Source organism: Cyanistes caeruleus, chromosome 18 (assembly GCF_971803275.1).
Source record: "Cyanistes caeruleus chromosome 18, bCyaCae1.hap1.1, whole genome shotgun sequence".
Taxonomy (NCBI): Eukaryota; Metazoa; Chordata; class Aves; order Passeriformes; family Paridae; genus Cyanistes; species Cyanistes caeruleus.
Window position 1 is genome coordinate 8,345,122 of NC_141718.1, and position 23,417 is coordinate 8,368,538.

General features: G+C 38.1%; 2 protein-coding genes across 9 annotated transcripts in view; one reads left to right on the forward strand and one right to left on the reverse strand.

The window, feature by feature from the left end:
- Positions 1-23,417, reverse strand: part of PI4KA (phosphatidylinositol 4-kinase alpha) — a 54,169-nt gene that overhangs the window by 16,009 nt on the left and 14,743 nt on the right. For all 8 annotated transcript variants that reach the window (XM_086856317.1, XM_086856318.1, XM_086856320.1 and 5 more), the window contains 15 exons: positions 22,616-22,719; positions 21,511-21,679; positions 19,513-19,563; positions 6,204-6,312; positions 5,578-5,714; positions 4,557-4,690; positions 4,298-4,380; positions 3,954-4,024; positions 3,719-3,843; positions 3,183-3,264; positions 2,488-2,571; positions 2,043-2,132; positions 1,453-1,572; positions 730-822; positions 213-369 (listed from right to left, as the gene is read on the reverse strand). In XM_086856317.1, coding sequence (XP_086712443.1) covers positions 213-369; positions 730-822; positions 1,453-1,572; positions 2,043-2,132; positions 2,488-2,571; positions 3,183-3,264; positions 3,719-3,843; positions 3,954-4,024; positions 4,298-4,380; positions 4,557-4,690; positions 5,578-5,714; positions 6,204-6,312; positions 19,513-19,563; positions 21,511-21,679; positions 22,616-22,719 — 1,609 coding nt within the window. The remainder of the gene's footprint in view (positions 1-212; positions 370-729; positions 823-1,452; positions 1,573-2,042; positions 2,133-2,487; positions 2,572-3,182; positions 3,265-3,718; positions 3,844-3,953; positions 4,025-4,297; positions 4,381-4,556; positions 4,691-5,577; positions 5,715-6,203; positions 6,313-19,512; positions 19,564-21,510; positions 21,680-22,615; positions 22,720-23,417) is intronic.
- SERPIND1 (serpin family D member 1) lies at positions 7,453-16,605 on the forward strand. Its single transcript, XM_023937560.2, has 5 exons — positions 7,453-7,806; positions 9,807-10,675; positions 14,330-14,603; positions 15,543-15,687; positions 16,075-16,605. Exons 2-5 carry the CDS (start codon positions 9,823-9,825, stop codon positions 16,264-16,266), a joined length of 1,464 nt encoding a protein of 487 aa, XP_023793328.1. The 5' UTR covers positions 7,453-7,806; positions 9,807-9,822; the 3' UTR covers positions 16,267-16,605.

The following is a 23,417-nucleotide window of genomic DNA, read 5'->3' on the forward strand; positions in this document are numbered from 1 at the left end:
TGGTGTGCATTGTAGGTAATAATCAGTTCCTAATATAAATAGCTTCTGGTTTAAGGAAGGAGGCTTTTCCTCAATATAAGCTTAATTGAAAAAATTCAAACACAGTTTTGCTGCAACTTGATGCAAACTGGGATGGTATATGGATAGTTTTTGTAGTTTATTATTCTTGGCATTCACTGTCAGAAAGCAGAACTCCATTTGGTTTTCATTACCTTTGCTGCTTATTAGCAGTGCAGTCAACTTAAACATGGCCTGGGTGTAGAATTCAGTATTGCTTGATTCAAGAGCAGCATTCAGCTCTTTGACCATCATTTTATTCAGGTCAGATGTTCGTCCTGTGGCATTTGAGAACTGAATCATTCCAGAAACCTGTAAAATTTAGGGGGGTTTTCAACAGAGAATAGTATTTTTAGGAATCCAGTTAAGTATTGGTCATGTGCTGATTAGGGAGTTCCAAAAACACAGGTATCTTTTGTTACTACTTTACCAAATCGATAGCTTCATCTGCAATCTAATCTTTAGCTTTATCTAACCTTTAGCTTTATCTGTAAGGCCAACAGTGAAATGATCTGTTTAATAACTTAGGAAAATTATACTCTTTATCCTGAAGGAATTTAGAGGCTATGTTTCATGTAACATAGACCCATACACCAGTAAAGGACATCATTCCCTGAGAAGTGATACCAGAGCTTCTGGACACCCCACATTCATGAGAAATCCTGTACTTACCTCCCCTGCATAACGGTTGCGCAAATTAAGAGAAGCCATGAAATTGGAGTAGTCCTTCTTCACACAAGTTGGTCTTTCAGTTAGCTGGGTTGCCTATGGTCAGACCACAACAAGGTGCTTATACTGTTCAAACCATATCAAGTATGTATCAACATATCAAACAATTTGCCTCTTTATCTTTTTATTCCTTCACGTATATTTTAAATTTCCTTATGCTTGTAATCAGAATAGTATCTGAGAGTAGGACTGTTATGTACAAGAGTACCAGGAGTGATCAGAAGCAAATAAGGAGTATGTGTATTTTTTCCATGGACACAGGATCACAGAATATCCTGAGCTGGGAGGGACCAACAGGGATCATTGAGGCCAACTCCTGGCCCTGCACAGGACAAGCCCAGCAGTCACACCACACCACTGGGATCACTATCCAAACACTTCAAGAACTCCGTCAGCCTTGGTGCTGTGACCATTTCCCTGGGGAGCCTGTTTCCATGCCCAACCACCCTCAGAATGAAGAATCTTTTCCTAACACCCAGCCTTAAACCTCCCCTGACACAGCTTCATGACATTGCCTCGGGTCCTGTCACTGGTCAGCAGAGAGATCAGTGCCTGCCCCTCTGCTGCCCCTTGTGAGGAAGTTTTAGGCAGCAATGAGGTCTCTCTTTAGCCCTCTCATTTGTCAAGGTCTCTCTGCAGGTGCACAAAGGAACAAACAATACTCACGCCCAGAGTGGTGTTCTGCCTGTTGTAGCCTGCGAAGTGCAAAACACTTTCTGTAGCCATGGCCAGTCCAGTGTGCTGGGACAACCCTGATACCCAGTTCTGATGTTTGTTTAGGTACTCCTGGAAAAAAAACAAACTCCATAATGACTTTTGATTATCTTCAAAACAAGGCGGCTCATAAGCAAGCGCTGTATCACTGCAAACTACAGGAAACTTAATTATACACAATTGTGACAAAAGACTGCTTCTACTCATCCCTTCCAGGCATTGTTCCCCTGGCAATAAGATTTTCTGAATGTCCTCCTAAACACAGAAAGAGTAAGACTCTTTCTGTATTAAAAATTAATAAAGTTGTCAAAATAAATGCTTGAAGGCTGCGATCTTCTCTTAAAAGAATCACTTCTGACAAAAAAACCCTTATGAGATGAAGTGTTTTGGACTACAAGGAAGAAGAGAATGTAATTGTTTGTCCTTTCACACACAGAATCCCTTGAGGCTCCTTTTTTTAGGGGAGGAAATATAAACTTCAGGTAGATTTGCAGTGTTCAAGACCTACAAAAATCAAATTTTCACAGAAGCAGGCCCATTACCTGTAGATGAGATTTTGTAACAGAGGGAGCCCATTTCATTGCCTCTTGCAGAATCATCCCACAGCGTGCAGCAAAGTCCTTGACTATACTCTAGAATAAAAAGCATCAACACAATCAGTAAAATACAGGACATTTAACATGAGACACTGGTTCTAATGGTGTAATAAATAACATCAGGAGCAAGACTGTTGCAGCAACATGACAAAGTTAAAATTTCTGTAACAGATAAATGTGCCCTTGATTAGAAAAGAACTGTCACACTTTAGGTCAAGTAAAATAGTAAAATTAAGAAAAACATAAATATTGAGTGTCATATCCTATTAGAAAAATCTTACCTAGGGAAGTACGTTTAAAAAATGACCATTCAGAGTAGTTCACTAATTTATCTCAAGCTACAAAATGAGGTATTATTTCATTCTTTGATAACTCAAGGAGAGCCACCCACCTCTCTGGCTTCATGTGTGTCAGGGACTGTTATTCTGTAGGGAGCATCAGGAATGTCATAGTATGGTTGGTCCTTGTGAATGTCCTAAACAGAAACAATTATCAACCCTCAGTAAGAAAAAAATCATCATCACCTGACATTAACACTACAGGTAGCAAACAAGAAGCCTGATTACCAAACCTTTTTTGCTAACATTTGCTCTCTATTTAAAAAGCTCTAAAAGCAACTGTTTATATTGCAGTTTGATTTTTGGAATAAATAATTTGAAAATCCAAAGCACTCTTCTCAACATTTAGTATAAAAATAAAATTCTATAAAGCATTTCCATCTTCAAAATTCTAGCATGTAACAGATTCAGGAAATATGGGCACACATACACCGACTGGAGAGAATACAATCTGCAAACCATAATTCTTAGAAGACCAAACTAACCACAAACAAGAAAAACACCACTGAATCTTTATTTCGAATGATACATTTCAACAACTATAAACCACGTCTGACAAGAACTTTTTAGCACTAGTTTTACTACTTATTTAATAGGATTGCGAAGATATTTCTTGCTTCACAGAATTTAAAATTAAGATTTTATCAATCTTAGTAAAAGGAAAGCCAAATTACAAACTCAATTAAATATCAAATAAATGCAGAACAAATAATAAAAAAAAAAAGTTCTAGGAAAGAAGAGCACTTACTGCACTAAGGGACAGAGACAATGTCTGCAGAATATCTAGCATAGTCTTCAGCACGGTTCCGCTCCACAGCAAATGAGGAAATCTAGAGCAAGACAGAATTAAGAAACACAGTAAACATGGAGAGCTAAGGAAGGCCATTATTTTGTCAAGGGAGCTGCTCAAAGAGCCAGCTTTATACATCCCTAGATAAGCTCATACTCAATAGAAGCCACAAAGCCTGCCATGGTTCACAACAGCCTGGCTTTATCCAGAGCTAAAAGCTGAGGAGAGTTATTGCACAGCAGTTGAGATTGCATTTGTATCATGGGCACTTTGCTTTGCTCCACCCATTTATTCCCACCACGGAAATACTAAACAGACACACATTTTAACCAGGGGTTTCAGAGCTCAGGCTAGAGATACCACTGAATGTAATTTTTCAAGGAGACGTTTCAGCATTAGTAGCAGCCAAGAAATCCACTTGACCAGTGCCACCAAGTGCCTAAGCAACCACTAAACAGGCATTGTGAAAAGAGAAACATAGCATCTACACTCACTTGTCTACCAGTCCAGATAAGTATTTGTCTGCAACTCTCCTGATCCTCTTGTGAATGTGGTTGAAATTCACCAGCAAGAACTGTGCATGTCTCTCCAGCTCCTCTTCATTCTCCTTAGTTTTAGGCTAAAAACATGCCAAAGAGAACTGTGAAGCTCTTAAAGGAACAGACAAACTCATAAACTGAAATGAGAACATTCATACAAGTTCAAAATTCTAGTTTCCAGGTAACCTACTTTATCAGCCATCATTGTCAGGAAAGCTTCAAACACCTTATCAGCAACAGCTATCACACACTGCATCATGCCTAAGGAGTGGAGAGAAGTGACAGATTTCATTGTCAAAATTACATTTGTTTTATAAACCAGGCTTAACAGCTAAAAAGTGTTTATGTTTACTCAGCCAATATTGAACTTGTTTCAAAACAAAACCAGTGCTCTTGGCAAGAATAAAGCAGCAGCAATCTGGTGAACATGATTCATTTTGTTATATAGCTGCTTGATTTGTTTCTGCTTTGCAGGCCTGGAGGTAATTTCCTTATACCACAAGTTGACAGGAAATCTAGACAGGTAAATCTTACCAGATTTGTCTTTCTGAATTGCTTTATCTTCAAAATAGCAAAACATGACTTGGAAGCGATCTTGGTCAGTTGAATGCAGCACCCTAGGGAAGGAGAGTTTTTTACATTGGGATGTTTGGGGGTTTTATTTTATTTTTTGTTTCAGTTTTTGTTTATTTCAGATTGTTCTTGTTTGTTTATGGGATTTACTAATTGTTTTGTTTTAGGGGTTTTTTTGCTGTTTCATCAGTGAAAAAACTAAATATAGATAAACATATACCTCATATACTCTAGGCGGTAAACAGAAAGGAGATAGGTAGACATAGCAAAGTCCAACTTATTGATCAACGCTGACACTTCTGGAGGAGGATCCAAGAGATTGATTATGGTACTCCGTAATTCATTTAATTCAGCCTAGAGATGAATACATGAAGTTATCTCAAGTGGGAATCCTGTATTATTTTGTTTCCTCAAACATGCATTCAGCTATTTGTTAACATTTCAACCTTCACAAACAATATGTCAGGATGCTTCTGCCTGCAGACTCAGAACAACCTCCCCTGACCCATCATATCACAATGCTTCAAATACAGAACAGAATTTAATCTGGAATTAAGCTTCTGGCAGAAATAATTGCTATAATTCCCATGCAGTTATACCAATGAAGAAATACAAGTCCTACACTAAATGCATGCAAGTTCAACCAACATCAGCACTGTGTCCAGCTCCTGAAACCTCATGGACTTGTGCCAGTCTTTGGTGTCACAGAACTATGTATCTAGGTACAATAAAGATTTCTGTCTTATTTGGGAGACAAAGAGATTTCATAAGCCAAAAAGCCCTTAGGCAAAATCTGTCCTGCATAATCTATCCTGCAAATGCTAGGGAGAGACAAGAATACCAGTATCCAGCCAGAGCACACTTAACATTTCTTTGAAAGCCTGAATGTGCAGTTTTCTTTCAAACTTGGTTGATTTTTCTTTCTTTAATCAGTGCGAGTTTTGTCAGGTACAAAATGGATGAAAAAGCACTAAGAGGCTCCCATCTCCTCAAAGACTTAGTTTCTATACCTAATCAAGGTAGTGTAGTGACCCCACTAAACACTTGTATTAACACTCCATAAAACTGACCCCAAGTTACTTATGCAGCCTGATGTCAGAAGAATAGTGCAAAATAGCTGCTTTTCACTAATAGGAGGCAGGTTGAAGAGGTGTTGTGCTATTTCAATATATCACAGGGAACATGTCATTTAACAATGGCAGACACTATAGAAGGAGGTAATAGAAGAAATTAATTCCTACAGAAGTCACGGTGTCGTTCTTCATGGCAGAATTGTACTGCAGAACAGATCGGAGTGGCTCTTTGCTGGGAAATGTAAGTAATGGAGACTTGGTGGCAATTTCACACACACCTTCATACCATTCTTCTGGCCAAAGACCTGGAACACAAGTAGGAAGAGGAAGGTGGAATGAGAGATTAAAAAAAAAATCAAATTTCACAAATTTACTTGCATTATCAAGCTCTGCACTACCTCTAGGGCAGATTTTTCATGCTCTTAAGCACAGATACTAACACACATGATCCATGTTCCAAACTTAGTAAGTATGTTTAGGTGAAGTTTCTACTTAATTATCATTGTACCCCATGAGTCATATCTTCCATTTCAGGAATCTGGCTATCAAAACTCATAATTAAGGCTATTAACTTAGTAATAAAACTAAGTACAAGTTGTACCATGCTGAATCTGATAACAAAACTGCAAAGATTTAAAGAAATCCCACCAGAGAACTGTCATGTAAGCTGTTTGCTTTGAAGTGTCTTTACGCCTGTAATTTTTCTTCCAGCTGCCTTGAATGGTTTGCACAGAGTTGCATTTAGATTAATCAAAAGTCTAAATGTGAGCAGAAGTGCTGTTCTCTTAGAGTACCTGATCCTTCCACAGCAAATCCCATCAGCACCGAATACAACCAGAAATCGCGGAACAGCTTCTGCAACCTGGGCTTGGCTTCCTTGATGGGAGGCAAGCGCCTAGTGAGCTAGCAAAGAAATAAAAATTAACATTAGAAAATGGTGGGAATTAGAATAACTTAATTCCACACTAAGGAATCAATTTGTGTACTTTCTTTACTATGATTTACAAAGGTAATATTCTTTGTCACCTATGAAAACTAGTATTGTACTCTTATTGTTATATTGAAGGAATTAGGTTATATTTGGAGAGCTGAAAGGCTAACTTTGAGATGTCTGAAGTAAGAATTTCCTTTGTTTTACACAGGAATAACACCATGCTGATACAGTAACCTCTGAGGAGAATACATAATATTGGTATACTATACACTGCAGGGAGGAAGAGACCACACAATCCTTTAAACTGTGCTGAAGACAATGCCATGCAGCTTTGCTTCAGTGTAAAGGAACTCCAAACTAAATAAATACTAGTCAAAAACACTTCTGGTTGCTATTGTTTATCAGCTTTGTGGAAATACATTGAGGCACCAGTTGGGGATCTTTCATTGTTTGCACCCACGCACAGAATGACATCAGTTCTGAAGAATTTACTCTCTAAACAAGCAAGTAAAAAAGCATTATTTTCAACACATTTATTAAAATTCTCTTATATTTTTTGCACAAATAGCTGCTACCACCAAAGGAACAGTATATCCTCTCAGCCAACATGATATACAATTTTAGATAAATTTATAAAACAAAGACCACATGTGTTATCCTAGAAAGAGTTAAAGCACAGGCAGTGTATAAAAAGCAGAAGAAATTGTCTCTTAAACTGCAAGCTTTATTCAAGATGACTGTTTATTACTACCGTAAATTTTATTAAGGAAATGTTACATTCTAATCTAGCTTGAAGAAGTTTTCTCTAACCACAATAATTCTCTCTAGGTATGAGAGCCAGCAGTATTTCAGTGAAACCTTACATAAAGCCAACTTCAGATGCATTTGTAAGTCATGAGGGAGATTAGTCATTTAAAAAGGAAAAGCATGAAAAAAATCTCTCCATTATAATAAAATCAGTCTGTGTTTTAGCTCTTGAACAACACTATGGTAAAAAGCTGTTTGTGCAATGGAAATCTTTGCACCTATGTAACATCAGCTGAAGAAACCCCATCACAACCACAGAGGCCTCAAACACATTTGTACTAAGATGCTCCTCCCCATCCCCCATTTCAGCAGAAAACAGCAGTTACATGAATCTTCCTGTCATTAACAGTCAAGTTTATGTGTGTGCTTGACTTTGAAACTTTACATACCCACCGATTTTTGCTCAAAGACCTTCCTCAAAAGGGAACAAGTACCTGCAAAGCTATAAAAGTAGTTCAACAAACAACAGAGAATTCAGCAGAGATTACTAGGCAAGGGAGGGATTTTGGCTGACGAAGTAAGTTTAGCAGTGTTTGGTTTACAGAATGTTTACTTTGGGAGATACACAAAAAACCAGCGTCAAAGTTCAGATTTAAACACAGCAGTTCCCTTTACTTGAGCTTTTCAACACATCCTTCCCGTACAGTGGCTTAAAGGTAAGCTTCATTTACCTCTCCTGTTATTTTGGGTAGATCTCACCAAAGACATAGGTATTGCAGAGAAGGGGGATGTTTTGCCTGTGTAAGTGCAGCTGAGCAATAACTGAACTTCGATGAAGATGAGAATGTAAAGCTGGGAATACAGACAGCAAATTCTGCTGTGCCAAGAACAGAAAATGTTTATCAATGGATACTGGACAGAGTATCTCAGCCCTAAGGGCCTGACTTCTGGGGGCGGGGAAAAACTAATGAATTTATGGAGAAACAATAAGAAAAAGACTGACTCAAGATGTTCAGTCACAGTGTAAAACAATTTCATACACATCTTATTAGTATCCTTCATTTTTGCAAAACAATGTATTATTTTATATGGGAGGATCACCTTAAATGGTTTTAGGGTTTAAAGCAAATTAGTTTGGGGGATAGCTTCAAAAATTTATCTGTCAGCACAGTTATTTCAATCCTGTTACAACATCTTTGAAAATATTTTCCTTCAAGGTTTTATTCATTGATATACAGGTCAGTGAACAGGTACAGGTATGTGAACCTTTATACCTTACAGAATAGCTCTCTTTCCTAATTTAAAAAGCATTTTAATCAACAACTTACTAAGACTTTTGTTTTAACTGCATTCAATATTTTGTCCTGTATTATATTGTAAATAACTGTCTTCTTCCTCAAGAAAGGGTATTGAAATTAACTTTATAAATGTGTGAAATAACTTTATAGTTAAGTTTGAGCCAAAGTCAAGGCCTGGCATTCAGACACCCATTCAGTTTCAGCTGACAGATCTATTGAACATTTTGATCTCTGCCTGTTACAGGAGGGAATTACACTTTTTTGTATCTTTTTAAGATCACTTTAATTACTGCACCCAATATTATGGTGAAAAGTCTCTCAGACCTGCTTCTTGGTAGAGGGTTTTAGAGCTGAGTAAGTTTGATGGATTCTCTTCAAATATATACTTAAGAAAATGGTTGAGTTTAAAAATAATTTAAAAATGCAAAAATCCCAATGCTCAGTAGATTAAGAGATTGATTAAGTTTCCCTTAGAAAAATGAAGGTTCTACTTAAATGCATTCTCAAACAAAAGAGGCGAGGTTGCGAATCTAGAACTGGGATCAGCCTAGAGAAACAAAGTTCTGAAGGGAGCTCACAGAGACCTCACATCACAAAGAAAACAGAGAGCACTACGAGTTCTGCAGTGCTACATAAAAGTGAAACAAAACATAACTAAGCCAAAAGTAGAATTGAGCCAATCCATTACAAAAGTGGCAGATGAGGACAGAGAGCTGCGGAAAGGGTGCACAGGCATTGAGTAACACACCCTAGTAAGGCTGTGAGCAGGCCAAGACAGACATTTATGCCCAACACTTCCCCCACTGCAGTCCCACTAATGGTACTTAGTGCAAATACACGTCTTTCTGCGTGCCTAGATCGCCTTTAGTCACCAGATTGCTGCCTTGCTTTTCCAAAATACTCCCACAAGACTTCCATTTTTGTTGCAGCTACGGGATGTTTGTTTTTCAAAATTTTCTGTACATCTCAGCCTTCTGGTACGCTCCTGCAGGGGACTGGATCAGGAGTCCCTCTTAACAAGCTCAAATCTTCAAGCTTAACTTCACACTGTATTTTCAACACAGACTAGTTGCACAGTTAGTGCATGGTTTAAATGTAAAAGTTTCAAATAAAGAGTCCCACATATTCTGGGTAACGAGTTTGTAACTGCTGAAATATGCCAGTAATGACTATGTGTATGGGAGGAGGCCAACCAACTCTTTGGCAGGCTGGAGGCATTGTGTAAGCAAAACCAACTACCAGTAAAACAGACTTATCCATCTAATTGACATATGTTCCACCAAAAAACAGTGCTGTCAAAAAAGGTAACTATACATCTGCTGTTGCAACAGAAATCAGCATGGACCTAAAATTTAGGGAATAGGTAACTAAAATTCAACTAGCCTTGACTCTCTCAACTGCGTTATGTTGTCTTCCAGGCTTTCACCTGTCAGAATGAAGTTCCTATTTCAATTGCTTGCCCTTGCTCTCATGATAACCTCCACATTTTGCGGAGTCAAGGATGTCACTGAACATTTTGAAAGCCTTAAAGGTGCACAGCCACATGAAAATGGGACTTATATGCCAAACCTACCACTCGAGTTCCATAGAGAAAACACCATCACTAATGACTTGATTCCTGAAGAGGAGGAGGAAGAGGACTATCTAGACCTTGACAAGATACTGGGTGAAGATGATTACAGTGATATTATTGATGCTGCCCCACAAATGGTTTCTGAAGTTCAGCAAGGAAATATTCTTGAACTATTCCATGGCAAAACCAGAATCCAGCGCCTCAATATCCTCAATGCAAACTTTGGCTTTAACCTTTACCGCAGTGTGGCAGACAAGGCCAGCTCCTCAGACAATATTATCATGGCTCCTGTTGGTATTTCCACTGCAATGGCTATGATCTCCCTGGGTCTGAAGGATCAAACCCAGCAGGAAGTGTTATCTGTTCTTGGCTTTCAAGACTTCATTAATGCCAGCAGCAAATACGAGCTCATGACCGTTCACAACCTCTTCCGCAAACTCACCCATCGGCTCTTCAGGCGCAACTTTGGCTACACACTGAGGTCTGTCAATGACCTTTATATTCATAAAGACTTTTCTATTCTCAATGACTTCAAAAACAATATGAAAACATACTACTTTGCTGATGCCCAACCAGCTGATTTCTCAGATCCCAGCTTCATAGCCAAAACCAATGAACGCATCTTGAAGTTGACCAAGGGATTAATAAAGGAAGCTCTTGTGAATATAAACCCTACAACACTGATGATGATTCTTAATTGTCTTTACTTTAAAGGTAAGACTCTGTTATTTCAATCTTGGTGATGGATTTTCTCAGTTTGCAATGTACTGCCATATGTCATTAGAAATCCCAGACAGAACTTAAGTCTAACATATACTACAAAAAACCTACTGACCCCCTCTTTAGGAATCTGTATTATTAGCCCATTTTTTGCCTGTTTCTGTAGCACAACAATGCTCTGAAGTTAGTGGGTATTGTATACATAGAGCAACTGCTTACTACTTCCAAAACCTCAATGACTCACAGTGAAACAGAGAAACAACATATGAATGCAGAATAGCCTCAGAAAGCATAAGCTTTGTAGAAGTATCAGATGGGGAGGTATAGATGCATATGCAAGTCATCAGTCACATTCAGTCCTGGTGTCACCAAAATGGTACAGGTTGATTTCAGTTAAAGCACTTAACATCTCTGAAGTACTCAGGACTCACACAAACGACTACAAAGAATTTCAGCTTGAAGGAAGCAATTTTTTAATATGATCAGTGCATGATCCTTATCAACAAGTCCATACATGGGACCTAAGAGAATAACCAAAACACTGTTCTTCTACAACTAAAACCAAACTCATTCACTACATGGAATATTTTAGTTAATTCAGCATGAATGGTCAGCTGATACGGACTTCTTCCTGTATTACTATAGGCTGAACAGTCAAAGAGGCTTGAAGTAAAGACTCTACAACATATTCTTATTATAAACCCTTATTTTCAACATCTTTACATTTAAGCTAAGAGCCTGTGGTGAGACTTTCAAGATATGTTATCTGCCTCAGGTTGAAAGTTTGTTAGTTTTTCAACAAACTTCTAAAACTATATTAAATGAGCAAGAGGTGTGAGGTGCCAATGGAAGAACTGAGGATAAAAGAAAATCTGTTACTGACTGTTAAAGATGAAAATCAGATGAAGGTGACTTAAAACACAGATAAGAAAAGACAGATTAGCCCAAAAGGGTAGCAATGTTTGCAAGTACAACACACTCCTTTCCATAATCATAAAGGAGTTTCTTTTTCCCCAGTTATATCCCTGCTTCCAGGAAACAAAGGCCTCTCTTACACCTGCCATCCCAGCAATTTATAGAAGCAACATTCCTATAAATGTACCTTTTCCCACTCATTTGCAGGGAATTACTTCCTTGAATAATGCCATTTATCCCTAAAAGAATCTGAAGCAATCATTAGCATAAAATCCAGATAATCTCCTGTTCTCAGATACCATCCAACAGGCACTTACTTGTATTCTTGACTACATCCCTGATGATCATATACTAAATGCAAGGCTTTACTGCCTGTTAAACCATCCAAAGAAAAGGACTATACAGAGTGAAACAGATACCTTTTTTTCATTATTTTGTGAAATTTGAAATACCCTTGCTTTCCATGCTGCAATTATTCAATACCTATGCTATCTCAAAATAACAAAAACACCATAAAAACAGACAGCTGTGGTATTGGAACTCTTGAGTCATCAAGACCAAAAAAGGCTTTAGGTTTTTCTTTTGCCCCTGAAGTCCTATTAGTCCAAATTGCCTTCTGTGCCATCTGCTGAAGGCTGGAATTTCTAACCCTCAAAACAAAGATCAATTCTCTACTGCTCTCATTCTTTTGTCTTACAGTGACAGTCTCCTGGGAACTCTCCTTTGAGTGGAACTGAACTTTTTAAAAGCAAGTTCTGCTCCTAGGTTTCTTAGTTTCCTCACTACTCCTTCTAACATGGCAAATTTTGTCCACATCTTTCCATTTGCACTGTTTATACCACTGTAGAAAAGCTCCACTAAGCCCTCAGAACCAAGAAACCTATAAGCATTTTCAGATATACAAAGGTCTCAGTACAAGTGAGACTGAGTAGTGGGATACTTGACAAACACTGTGAGGTTTCAAGCTCCTTTTATATTAAAGACCATCAAGAAACTATTGGAAACTATTTATGTTGGTAAGAAGCACATTATTTCTTGTATAAATGTCCAGCCCACCCTCCATTCTGCTGAACTCTGAGTAATCATTTATGAGCTTCCTATCAAGTAGGAGCTGGTTATTTTAGCCATGTCAGTTTTGGTAACTGACAAATGTTGACAGGTCCAAAATGTCCTGATTTTTTCTGAGATTCCAGTCACAAATGCAAAAGAGGAGTCACTCAATGGAGACAACATCTGTCAGCACAAATGGATGCAAAAGACATATTGGGGGAAGATTCAAAACAGAAAGCCACAAAAGTCATCAAGTGCCAACTGGTTTCAGCTGGCCACACAGCTCCTGCTGGGGATCAGTATTCTACCCCAAGACAAACACATTTGCAAAACTGAATCCAAGAAAAATGTTCCCCAGCTCCTCTTTTCCACTAGGAAGAGCTGATTATGTCTCCCATCCCTCAGTGGATGGCAGAGCTGCTGAAGCTCCCCTGGCCTACAGCAGCCCCATGTCACTGGCCAGCTGAGGTTCTGTATCTGTGAATTCTGCTCCCTGAAAAACAGCCAGATACTGGGTTTTCCTTGGAAGTGAGATTATTTGTTTGAGAATAGCATAATCCATTTTATACCCCATACCTTTCAGGTTATTAACCACAGTCTGATCGCTTCTCAAACTGATCTCCATCAGCCTGACATGTGCAGGAACTATTAGAATGAAAGTCGGACTTAAAGCTTTTCTTTCCTTATTCACAGTCAATCTGGCAAAGTCACACCAAGGAACCAATAAAGGTTATACTCTAGGCACTCCACACAGTCAGTCACATTCCTCACATACTTGCTTGCCAACAATGACCTAAATTCCTGAGTTTTTACAGGAAATACTGGCAACGCTATTTCCACTATAACTTCTAGCTTTGTCTGCCCCTTAAGAAATGATCTTTATTCCAGAGCCACAGTTCTGTAAAAAGACCAGCAGAACACTGTATTTAAAAAAACCTTCTTTCAAACAGTTAATAAATATTTCTGGTATCCAGATTATCTCCACACAGAAAGCTTTAAACCCTGATGGAAAAGCTTTCTGGGTTGCAAAATGTGTTGGACTGCATTATTTGGGCATAAACCTGTCAGATTTCAGCACATCTACAGGAACCTGTTATCACATCAAACTGGATCATAGAATTAAGCAGTCAACACCCCAATTCTTCAGGTTAAGATGGAAAATGAACCATTCTGAATGGACTAAGGTAACATAATGCCTTCAGCATAGCATTTTTCACAACCTTATCCAAAATGAATTCAGCCCTTGCTTAGCTTGATACACCACTGAAGTTCTCCAAAGAGGTGCTTTCAGAACTGGATTCAAGCATCACATCTCTCAGAAAATACAGTTGGGTCAGGTGTTCTGCTAAAGGCAAACCCTAAAAAATATTTTACATCTGTTTAAATTTCTTGGCTCCCCATAGAGAAAAATAATACACACACCAACCACATTCTTATTTCTGGTTTGTATTCACCTGCTTTTGTAATTCAGAACACTCAAATCAGACAAATGTTAAGTTATAAAGACAGGAATTCTGAAGTAACTTTAAAACTCATCTTCTAATTCAGGCTTCACTGAAATCAACAATCTCCTGCAGTAACTCCCAGTCCACTTGACTTAAAGCTTAGTGTAAACCTATTCTGGGAACATTTCATTAAACAGCCACCTTGGGGTTTTATCTGTCTTCTGCATTGTACGAACAGGAACTTGGGAGAATAAGTTTCCAGTGGAAATGACCACAAAGCGAAGTTTCCGGCTGAACGAGAAGCAGACGGTGAAGGTGCCGATGATGCAGACCAAGGGCACCTTCCTGGCAGCTGCTGACCCTGAGCTGGACTGCAGCATCATCCAGCTCCCCTTCGTGGGCAACATCAGCATGCTCGTGGTGCTCCCACACAAACTGGCCAGCATGAAATCCCTCGAAAAGCAGCTCACACCTCAAGTGGTGGAAAAGTGGCAGAAAAGCATGACAAACAGGTATCTGCTGAAAAGCACTTCTTGGTAAAATCTCAATGTATTTTCTCACTGAGACTGATGAGTAAAAAAAATTTATTCAAGTAAAGCATGCAGAGGATAGTATCTTTTGATAAAAAAATACAAAACCTAAACAAAACATCCAAAAAATCGATTTATTGAAGTAGAAATCAGGACCGGTGATCTCTCAAAATTTAAATACCATCAAGAAATCAAGGATGATTGAGGTAGAAAATTGTAATGAAGTTTCAAAATTCTTTCTATTGGGTAATTAACGATGTCAATTTAAAGAAAACATTCTTACTGATGAAGTTTACAATAAGAAGGAAAAACAGGACTGTGAAAATAACAGATTATTCTGCACCAATAATCTTGGTCACATCAGCCTATCAGCTCAGCACTGAGCATTTCAACAGAGCTGTGTGTAAAGGAACACATTCCATAGTCAACAAAGGACATCACAATTATGGGAGAGGAAAAATAAAGCCTCCCTTGAGGAAGATGACAGGTTAGGTGTATCTGTCTTCAGACTTGATAAAAAGAGATAATTTGATGTGATATCCAGGAATTCAGCCTACTTCTGTTGTACACAATATGTGACAAATCTCCAGTTTAGTACTTCAGAAAATCTGACACCTCAACGCTTATTACAAGCATGCACTGAACTGCTCAGTCACATACCTTATACACATAAATAATGCAAATCACTATAAATGAAATTTCAAATTGACAAATTAAGTTTTCACAGGGGAAATAATTTTTTAAAGCAGTTTTAAAAGTCATGATGCTCAAGTTTTGAAAAAAGTGCAGTCCTGTATCTCTGTGTCCTGCTTGCTGAAGACAGCAAAAAAAATCCAATCCACAACAGGTCTGTAAAGCAAAGGAGTTGTACACATACTTATCTGCTTAATTATTTTTCCTTTTTGTGTTTATTTTTATTAGAACAAGAGAAGTGGTTCTGCCTAAATTTAAGCTGGAGAAGACTTACAACTTGATTGATTATCTGAGGTCCATGGGAATAGAAGAACTGTTCAATGGAAAAGGCGACTACTCTGGTATATCAGATGAGAAGATCACCATTGACAGGGTATTTACTCCTCATTTCACCTTCTCTCTGATTAAACTCTATCACCCAGTATCACAGCAGCTCAGTAATAATAATGCACAGGAAGCTAAAACAATATTTTTTCCTCATTTTTCTGGAGGATGTTAAGAGGGAGGGGTTGTGGGCTTGCCCTTGTCTATTCACATGATGAAGCACATGTTTAATCAGATGTCAGAGGGACTAAGAGTGTTGTGTTCAGTCAGGAACAGGCTTCTCCACAGAACAAACCCCAAAGGTTTTTGGTGCTGCGCAGGATGAGCAGCAAGGGTGTGGAACATAGAGCCAGGGAAGGCTGTGAGTGCATCATTCGTGTACTTAGGAGAGCCTCAATGTCTCTCATTTGTTTTCCTGTTTTGTTTGACTGAACAGTTCAATCACCAAGGCACAATCACAGTGAATGAGGAGGGCACAGAGGCTGCAGCAATAACCACCGTGGGGTTCATGCCTCTCTCCACTCAGATCCGCTTTGTTGTCGACCGCCCCTTTTTGTTCCTGATCTATGAGCATCGCACCAGCTGCCTTCTGTTCATGGGCAGAGTTGCCAACCCAGCCACATCTTAAAAGCAGAGAAGACCTTCCACCACTCTGTTACACATGGGCTGTATAATTACATGTTAAAATACCAGTATCATAAAAGAAAATTTATTGTTGTATTAGTCAATACAAAAGTCACTGGTATAAAAACAAAACATATTATCTACAGGTAGTTTCTCCTGAATGGACTCGCAGCAGAAGGTAATTTGACTGCAATTTAAAATGGTTAGTGCCATGTATTGATGTAAGTGTATTACTAGCAAAAAAAAAAAAAAAATAAAAAAAAAAAATCACAAAGTAACTTATACTTTGTGTTTTGCAACAGTGTATAAAATGTAATCAATAAAGTATTTAGACTATCTGGAATCTTGAAATTTAGCTCCAAATTTGTGCTAGGATGTCTGTTTATGATAAATAGGACTAAGGAAATCCTGAATTCCTGACCAGCCATAGACACCTAAATCTCTCCTGGGCATTTTACACAATCTAACTCGGTGAATATACACAATGTGTATTAAACATTCAGACTGGTGCACACAATGAGCCTCATGGACCAGTGTATCAAGCAAGAGGCAACAGAAGTGTCTTGGAGGAATGAAATACTAAGAGAGCCACTACTTTTCCCTGATCTAACTTGTATTGCTTCAATACTTCCTCTCATTGGCTCAAGAGGTATCAGAGTTAGGCCAGCCTGGTAAATGACATAAATATCCTCAGAATACCCTTCAGAGGGAAAGCAGTCAGCAAAATGCTCTTTTCACTGGCTCAGTATCAGGTAATCCTCTCTAGAAAAAAAAGCCATTTATAGCAATCTCTCTATTAATATTCCAGTGCACTCTCCATACTTGATTTAATGGACAAAACCTTTCAAGTCACTGCAAACTTTCTGAATTGTTCCAGTAACAACACAAATTCTGTTCAAATGTGTCACATTTGAAAATGAGAAAATTTACCCACACTCTGTAGAATATCACTGGCTACCTGGTACAAGGAACAGAGCTGCACCATACATTCAAATTATTAAAGCCAATGAACATACTCACCTCTGCATACCTTACTTTACATCATACCTTTTTAAAAAAATGTGCCTCATAATCCAGTGAGAGTAATTTTATTGCTTTTTACAGTAATCAGTATCAAATACCGTATCAATCTATTTATATACATCATAAATTTGTCTTACGTTAGCAAAACCACACAAATAACCTTTAAACCAACCCATTAATTTAAGAATTAAGAACTTTCTTAAAATGGTGTTTTTCCGATAATAGGTTTAACTTGTTGATTTCATTTTGCTTTTATATACTGCTGTTTGTAATTTTGCATCTGCTCCAATTATATGCTCCATACTCAAACCTTTTCAACCTGTAAACCAGTGAAACACTGGTATTACATGATGATGAATGATGAAGAAATGATACTGAATAGGAAACTCAGATGTTCCCCTTTATTCTTTCTTTTAAGTCCATAATGTGATAGATAGTTTTCAGTACTGGAAGTGCATAACAGAAATCATTAACACATTTTGTTGTTTTATCTGTATTCAAAAAGGAAAGCATATACAAGAAAGAAAAGCATATGCAAAAGCTTAAATATTCAAGCCCCAGGTTTAATTAGTTTATCAATGATTGAATGAGCTGGAGCATCTGCAGTATGGGATTTTGGGGACTTAAGTAAAGATAATTATTCAAGGCAAAGAGGTCAAACAGAAAAGCAAATCAGCTACTGCTCGAAACTCACGATCTTCATACATTGTGCAAGAAAGTCAAATATTTGCTTCAACAACCATAATGTAACCATTAACTCTTGCTTCAGATTCTGGCACTATCTGACTGCATTTAAAGGTCACATTGGTTAAGAAAAATGCAGTTATCCCCAGCTATTCAGAACAAATGTATCATCAATAAAAATTTGAAACAGAAAAGTACTTCCGTAACTTTTACATTAAGTCTCTAATAAGCATTAATCTCCTCTCAATATGCAAGGAATAGTCCTGCTTTCACTGAAATCAGCATCACTGACAGCTGAAAAATGCCACCCACTAGAACATCTCAATGCAGGACTAGCTGGCTCATGCCAAAACTGAGCAACTATTGAATAACAGTGATCCAAGACATTTATAAACACATTTCTTTAAAGTTAGAAACTGGTCCTTATGATCACTGCTGAATTTGGGGAGGGCTGATGTACAAAACCAGTGGAAGAGACATGGGAAGGAAAGGAACAGCCCTCAGATCTTTAGTGCTAATTTAAACTCTTCTCTTTGACACACTTCAGTGGTTTGAGGGGGCAGAGCATGAAATGAATGGTTTTTTTCCTGCCTGTTAATGGATGTGCAGTAGGAACAAGTTACAAGAAGACATCCCTACTGGAAGCATGGGATACGTTTTTCACTTTTGTCCCACCAGCTGTGCAGGAAAAGCTCTACAGAATAATTCAACTTCAGGAGGGAAACAAGCAGCATGATGCCTTTTGTCCTTCAGGAAGTTTGTCTATGGATTTTTTAGATGTGACTTTTTTTTCGTAAAAGCTACAGCAGTTAGGCAAATAGTCCTATTGACCTGGTAACACATCTTGGACATATCAAATTTTCCACTGCAGATCCAGATCTACAATTTTTTCCTGAATTAGCACTTGTACTTTGTTAAAAGAAATGTTTTTTCCCCAGAAAAAGATTACATCCAAGAGTGAACTCAGATATGCTTCAGAATAAATGAGTCTGGCAGGGTCATCGGTGTCCTTGAACGTTTCCTAAAATGCTTTCAGCCTGAAAGTCAATTCTCATTTCAGAAGACATGGGACACTCACCCCCTTCTTTATCAATGATTTTTTTTTTCCTTTTAAGAAGCAGAATTCACTTTGCTGCCAAACTAAGATTTATTTTTCACTCTGCTTCTATTAACTTTTGTTTTTCACTTCTCCTCAGGCCACAGATATGCGTTGTTTATTACACTGCATGCCAAACACTATTCAAAGTCATATTCCCTACAGTGTTATTTAGCTCCAACAATCTCCTGAATTCATGGCTTGAAACAATCTAATCCTGAATCACAAAAGATTCTTTATTTTCAAGAGATTTTTCATTATTAAACAAATGTTTCCCACCCTTAGAGTAGGGTGTATTATTTTACATTATGTAGTAGTACTACATTTCTCTTGGATGGTAACCTCTGCTCTATCAGTCAATCCAACTATTTTGCTTCAAATAGCACCAGTATTTGATAAATATGAGAAAAATTATTGTTTACAACACATCATCCACTGGTTACTCACCACAGCAATGACAGGAATAAGCACACCCAGGTTCCCTGCACTACTGGAGGCCTGGAGAAGAAAAAGGAAATGCTCAAAACATCTACAAAAGCATTTCTAAAGTATCTGCTATAAGACAGATTTCAAGCATCAAATGTTACAAGTACATCTCTGTATCTTGCAAAGAGACATGCACAAGGTGGTCAAGAGAGCACCCATGAAATCTACAGGACTGAACACACCCTGGAATCATTTAACAAAGCTTTTCAGGTTTTCCTCATGGACTACAGGTGGGATTTTTTCCCCCGTCAGCACACAATCTGTAGATATTGAATAACTCGTAGAAACATTATCACATTAAATGGGTGGTCACAGATAAGTATGAAATGTTTACCAGAACTTTCATTTTACTATCAAAATAAAGCCAAAAATAACAAGCTTGTAAAAAGATAGCATTTTCAAGAATTTATTTAAGCAGGAGGAGCAGCCTTTTCCATTGAAATAGAAGAAGCGTAAGGAAAATACGAATTTCCTTTGACTTTTTTGGACTTTTTAAATTGCAGCTATATACGTGTGCTTGCTCTTGGCCAAGCAGAGTATTTAAGAACTGAAAACATTCACTGAGCACAGCACATCATTTCTCACCTTTTCTGATCAGGCAAACAGCAATGGCACAGACACCACTTTAAAGTCTTTCCCAACCTCCCATATCCCTCCACACTGGATTTGGGAAAGAGGGAATGCTCCAGCTCCCTCCTTGCAAGAGAGAGACTGCTGCCCCCACACAGATGAGGCAGGGAAGATGTGCTAATCGGATACAGCTTTGCTTGAAGTGGAATTAAACCAAAAGGAAGCAATTGAAAAAAAACAAAAACAAAGAAGGAAAGAAGAGAGCAATAGAGAAACAAAGCCGAATAGTCTTCAGATGAAACAATAATGGCGCAACCCAACTAAAACAAACTTCAGTTATCTTTCCTGGAGAGTCAAGATAAAGCAAAACAAAAGCTGGGTCTTAAAATATTTTTGAAGGGAATAAAATAATAGCACAGAAGACACTCTGAGGGGTGGGGACAATTGCAAAACGTCGCCATGGGTTTTTTGTTAACTTCAGAACAATTCACTGCATGTGACTCACTGCTTCAGAGTCAGCAGAGATGCAAACTAACTGCAATAGGCAGAACTCAGCAGAACTACAGAGTTTCTGCAGAAAACCCACTTTTCTAGTAGCATTTTTTGTTAAAAAAAAATGAAATATCAGCCTTTTCATGATAATATATGGCACTGAGGGTGAAGAACATGGAATGACTTCCATTCCTGGGCATATTCAGGGGACATTCCTGCCAACTATAAGCAATAGCAAAAGAAAAATAAGACTTTTTTCTTCTCCTCACAGAAAGCACTTTTGAATGGTTGAAAATAGAACAAATAAATCACTGAACCTTTTAATGGTTATCAAGCAAATTTTAATGTGCTGAGAAGAAGAGGCATAGGCAAACTAACAAAGAAAAGCTTGCTTTTGTTTAGGAAGCGCAGCATATGGGGTGTTTTACCCTCTTTATCTCTTCTTGAAAATGAAGTAACCCCATCTTCAGAATACCTTTCATAACTAATGCTCTGCATTGAGGAGAGTGTTCTAGTGAGAACTGCTCTCAGGATCTTCACACTAAAGAAACACTGCCTCCTAGCTCAATCCATCTGAAATCTGTCATTTCTCCATCTGCAGAACTGCACAGCTTTCAGTCAGTGCAGCAGTTTATCTCCCATACTGATGTCCAGAGCATCCCACGTTTCCCTTTGCAGCTCTGCCTCTGATACTCAAGCTCAGGCAGCTGAACAGCAGCTATCCCATTTTATCTGGGCACTCCACATGAATCAGTCAGACATCCTAGACCTGCACTCACACTCCACAATCAGAACGCACTCTCAGCCTTAGCACAGTGGGAGTTTTCCCTGTGTGTTCAGCAGTGCCACCCACACAAAGCACAGCTGCACACCATTAAAAACCAGTGCATATCTGACCTTCAGTGCTGGTCCTTTTTCACTTGCTCTCTCACTAGCTCTCTTTCCTTCCAGCCCAAGCTGAACAAACAGCTCCAGCAAGTTCATCAGTAGCTCATCCACAAGGTGCTCTACCTGGATGTTGGCAGCGATGTTGGCCAGGGCATTAATAACTGCTAAGGAGCAGTGCCTGAGGGCAAAGAACAGTTATGAACAAGCAATTCCTCGAGTTTTATATTTTCAGTGTTTTCTTCCTAATGCTGATAGTAACTCTTGTAACAAGGCTACTGACATATTTTCACCCAGATTCTTCCTTGCTGTTTTTATGAGCAGCACATCATTTTACTGACAATTGAAGTGCAATTGGTATTTAAGTGAAAAACTATTTTTAAGTTGTGCCTTTGGAGAATGTTCCATTTATGATGCAGTTATGGCCACAAGGAAAGTACTTCCATGCAGCAGACCAAAAGCAGCCAAGGGCAGTGTTTCTGTTTTGGGAAAGCTCTTGGAGCAGAAGAATCAGAACTCACATCAGTTGTTGAAGCCGAGACTGCATTGTTAAAATACTTAAAACATGTTCCTGTCAGTACAGGAACAGGCCTCTCAGCTACTCCCATTCTGCACTGAAAGGTATCCAGCCTACCCCAACTACCCACAGAGTCAGTGACAATCTTTATTTCTACTGGGGACAACAATGCGTAACTTACAAAGAATTAAACAGATAATGGTTGGCATTTGATCCAAGTACCAGGAGCACATTAAAAACAAAACAAACCACACTCTCAGTTTTTCTGGGCTAAGAGATTCAGTAATTAATTACTGCAATTTACTAATTTATTACCGTAATTACAGATAACATAAGTCATCAACGAATTATCTTTCACAAATACTGACTCCTTACAGAGGTAAAAGTTATCAGTGCTACCTTTAGTGAAAATCATTTTCAGGAATCTCTGCATTTTGAAGTGCTATTACTTTTAAATTATTTCTTTTCAACATCAAAGAACAGTACAATTTACAACCTTGTAACAAAATTTGATAGGGGGAAAAAGTGAAAAACCCCAAAGCAGCACAAAGGATATTTGACATAGTTTTCACATGTTTAAGGGACACAGTTAAGTGTTACCTGTATCCATGGTCCTTGTAGTCCTTTGTGGCAGAGTAAACAACTGAGCTTGCTTTAACACTGATTTGCTGAAATAGATTCCACACCTCACCATAAATGTATTGCTGCAAAAAACCAAAACCAAATCCCTAAGTAAAGCTTACTGAATACAATCTGTCTAAAGGAGAGACCTGTAAAATACTCTAAGTATTATCAAGTTCTTCAGATGAGTGTGTAGCCACAGTCTGAGCAATGGTTTCAGCTTCCATGAAACAAACAGTGCAAGTGCTTTTGTGAATTTTGTGAATGTTTTTAATTGATCAAATTTTTAAAAAATTATTATTTTTAAAATATAAATAAAAATATATTTTTATTTATTCTTTAATTCTGCCTTCCCGATGGAAACAATTCTTTCAGGCTTCTGAGTTCTGGCAATTAATTGCTTCTTCAGAGGCACAAATAACATTTGGAAAAAGCCAGTTAATCTTTGTATGAGAAGAAGAAGACAATCTTCTGTACTTTTAAATGTATGAATTTACAAGACTTTGAAAGTTAATCATTGACACAAAAAGAAAATACTCTCCACTTATTTGTGATAGGCCAAGTTTAAAAACTTAGTAACTTTTGAAAAGATTGAGTTTTGTAGGGTTTATAGTATTTTCTTTAAAAGACTCATATTTTCGATGGGGATTCATCTTCTTTACAGGGACAGCACTTTACAAATACCACAGATTTTGTTTTCTGATATCACAAAGATTGCACAAATGTCTACCTGTAGTGAAGAAAAGAGAAGCTTTAAAAGCCTTCTGCAAGTACACTTTCT

Coding starts and splice junctions, on each gene's coding strand:
- SERPIND1 (XM_023937560.2), top strand. CDS start 9,823: ATGAAGTTCCTATTTCAATTGCTTGCCCTTGCTCTCATGATAACCTCC. Junction 10,676..14,329: donor TAATTGTCTTTACTTTAAAG/GTAAGACTCTGT, acceptor TTGTACGAACAG/GAACTTGGGAGAATAAGTTT. Junction 15,688..16,074: donor AGAAGATCACCATTGACAGG/GTATTTACTCCT, acceptor TTGACTGAACAG/TTCAATCACCAAGGCACAAT.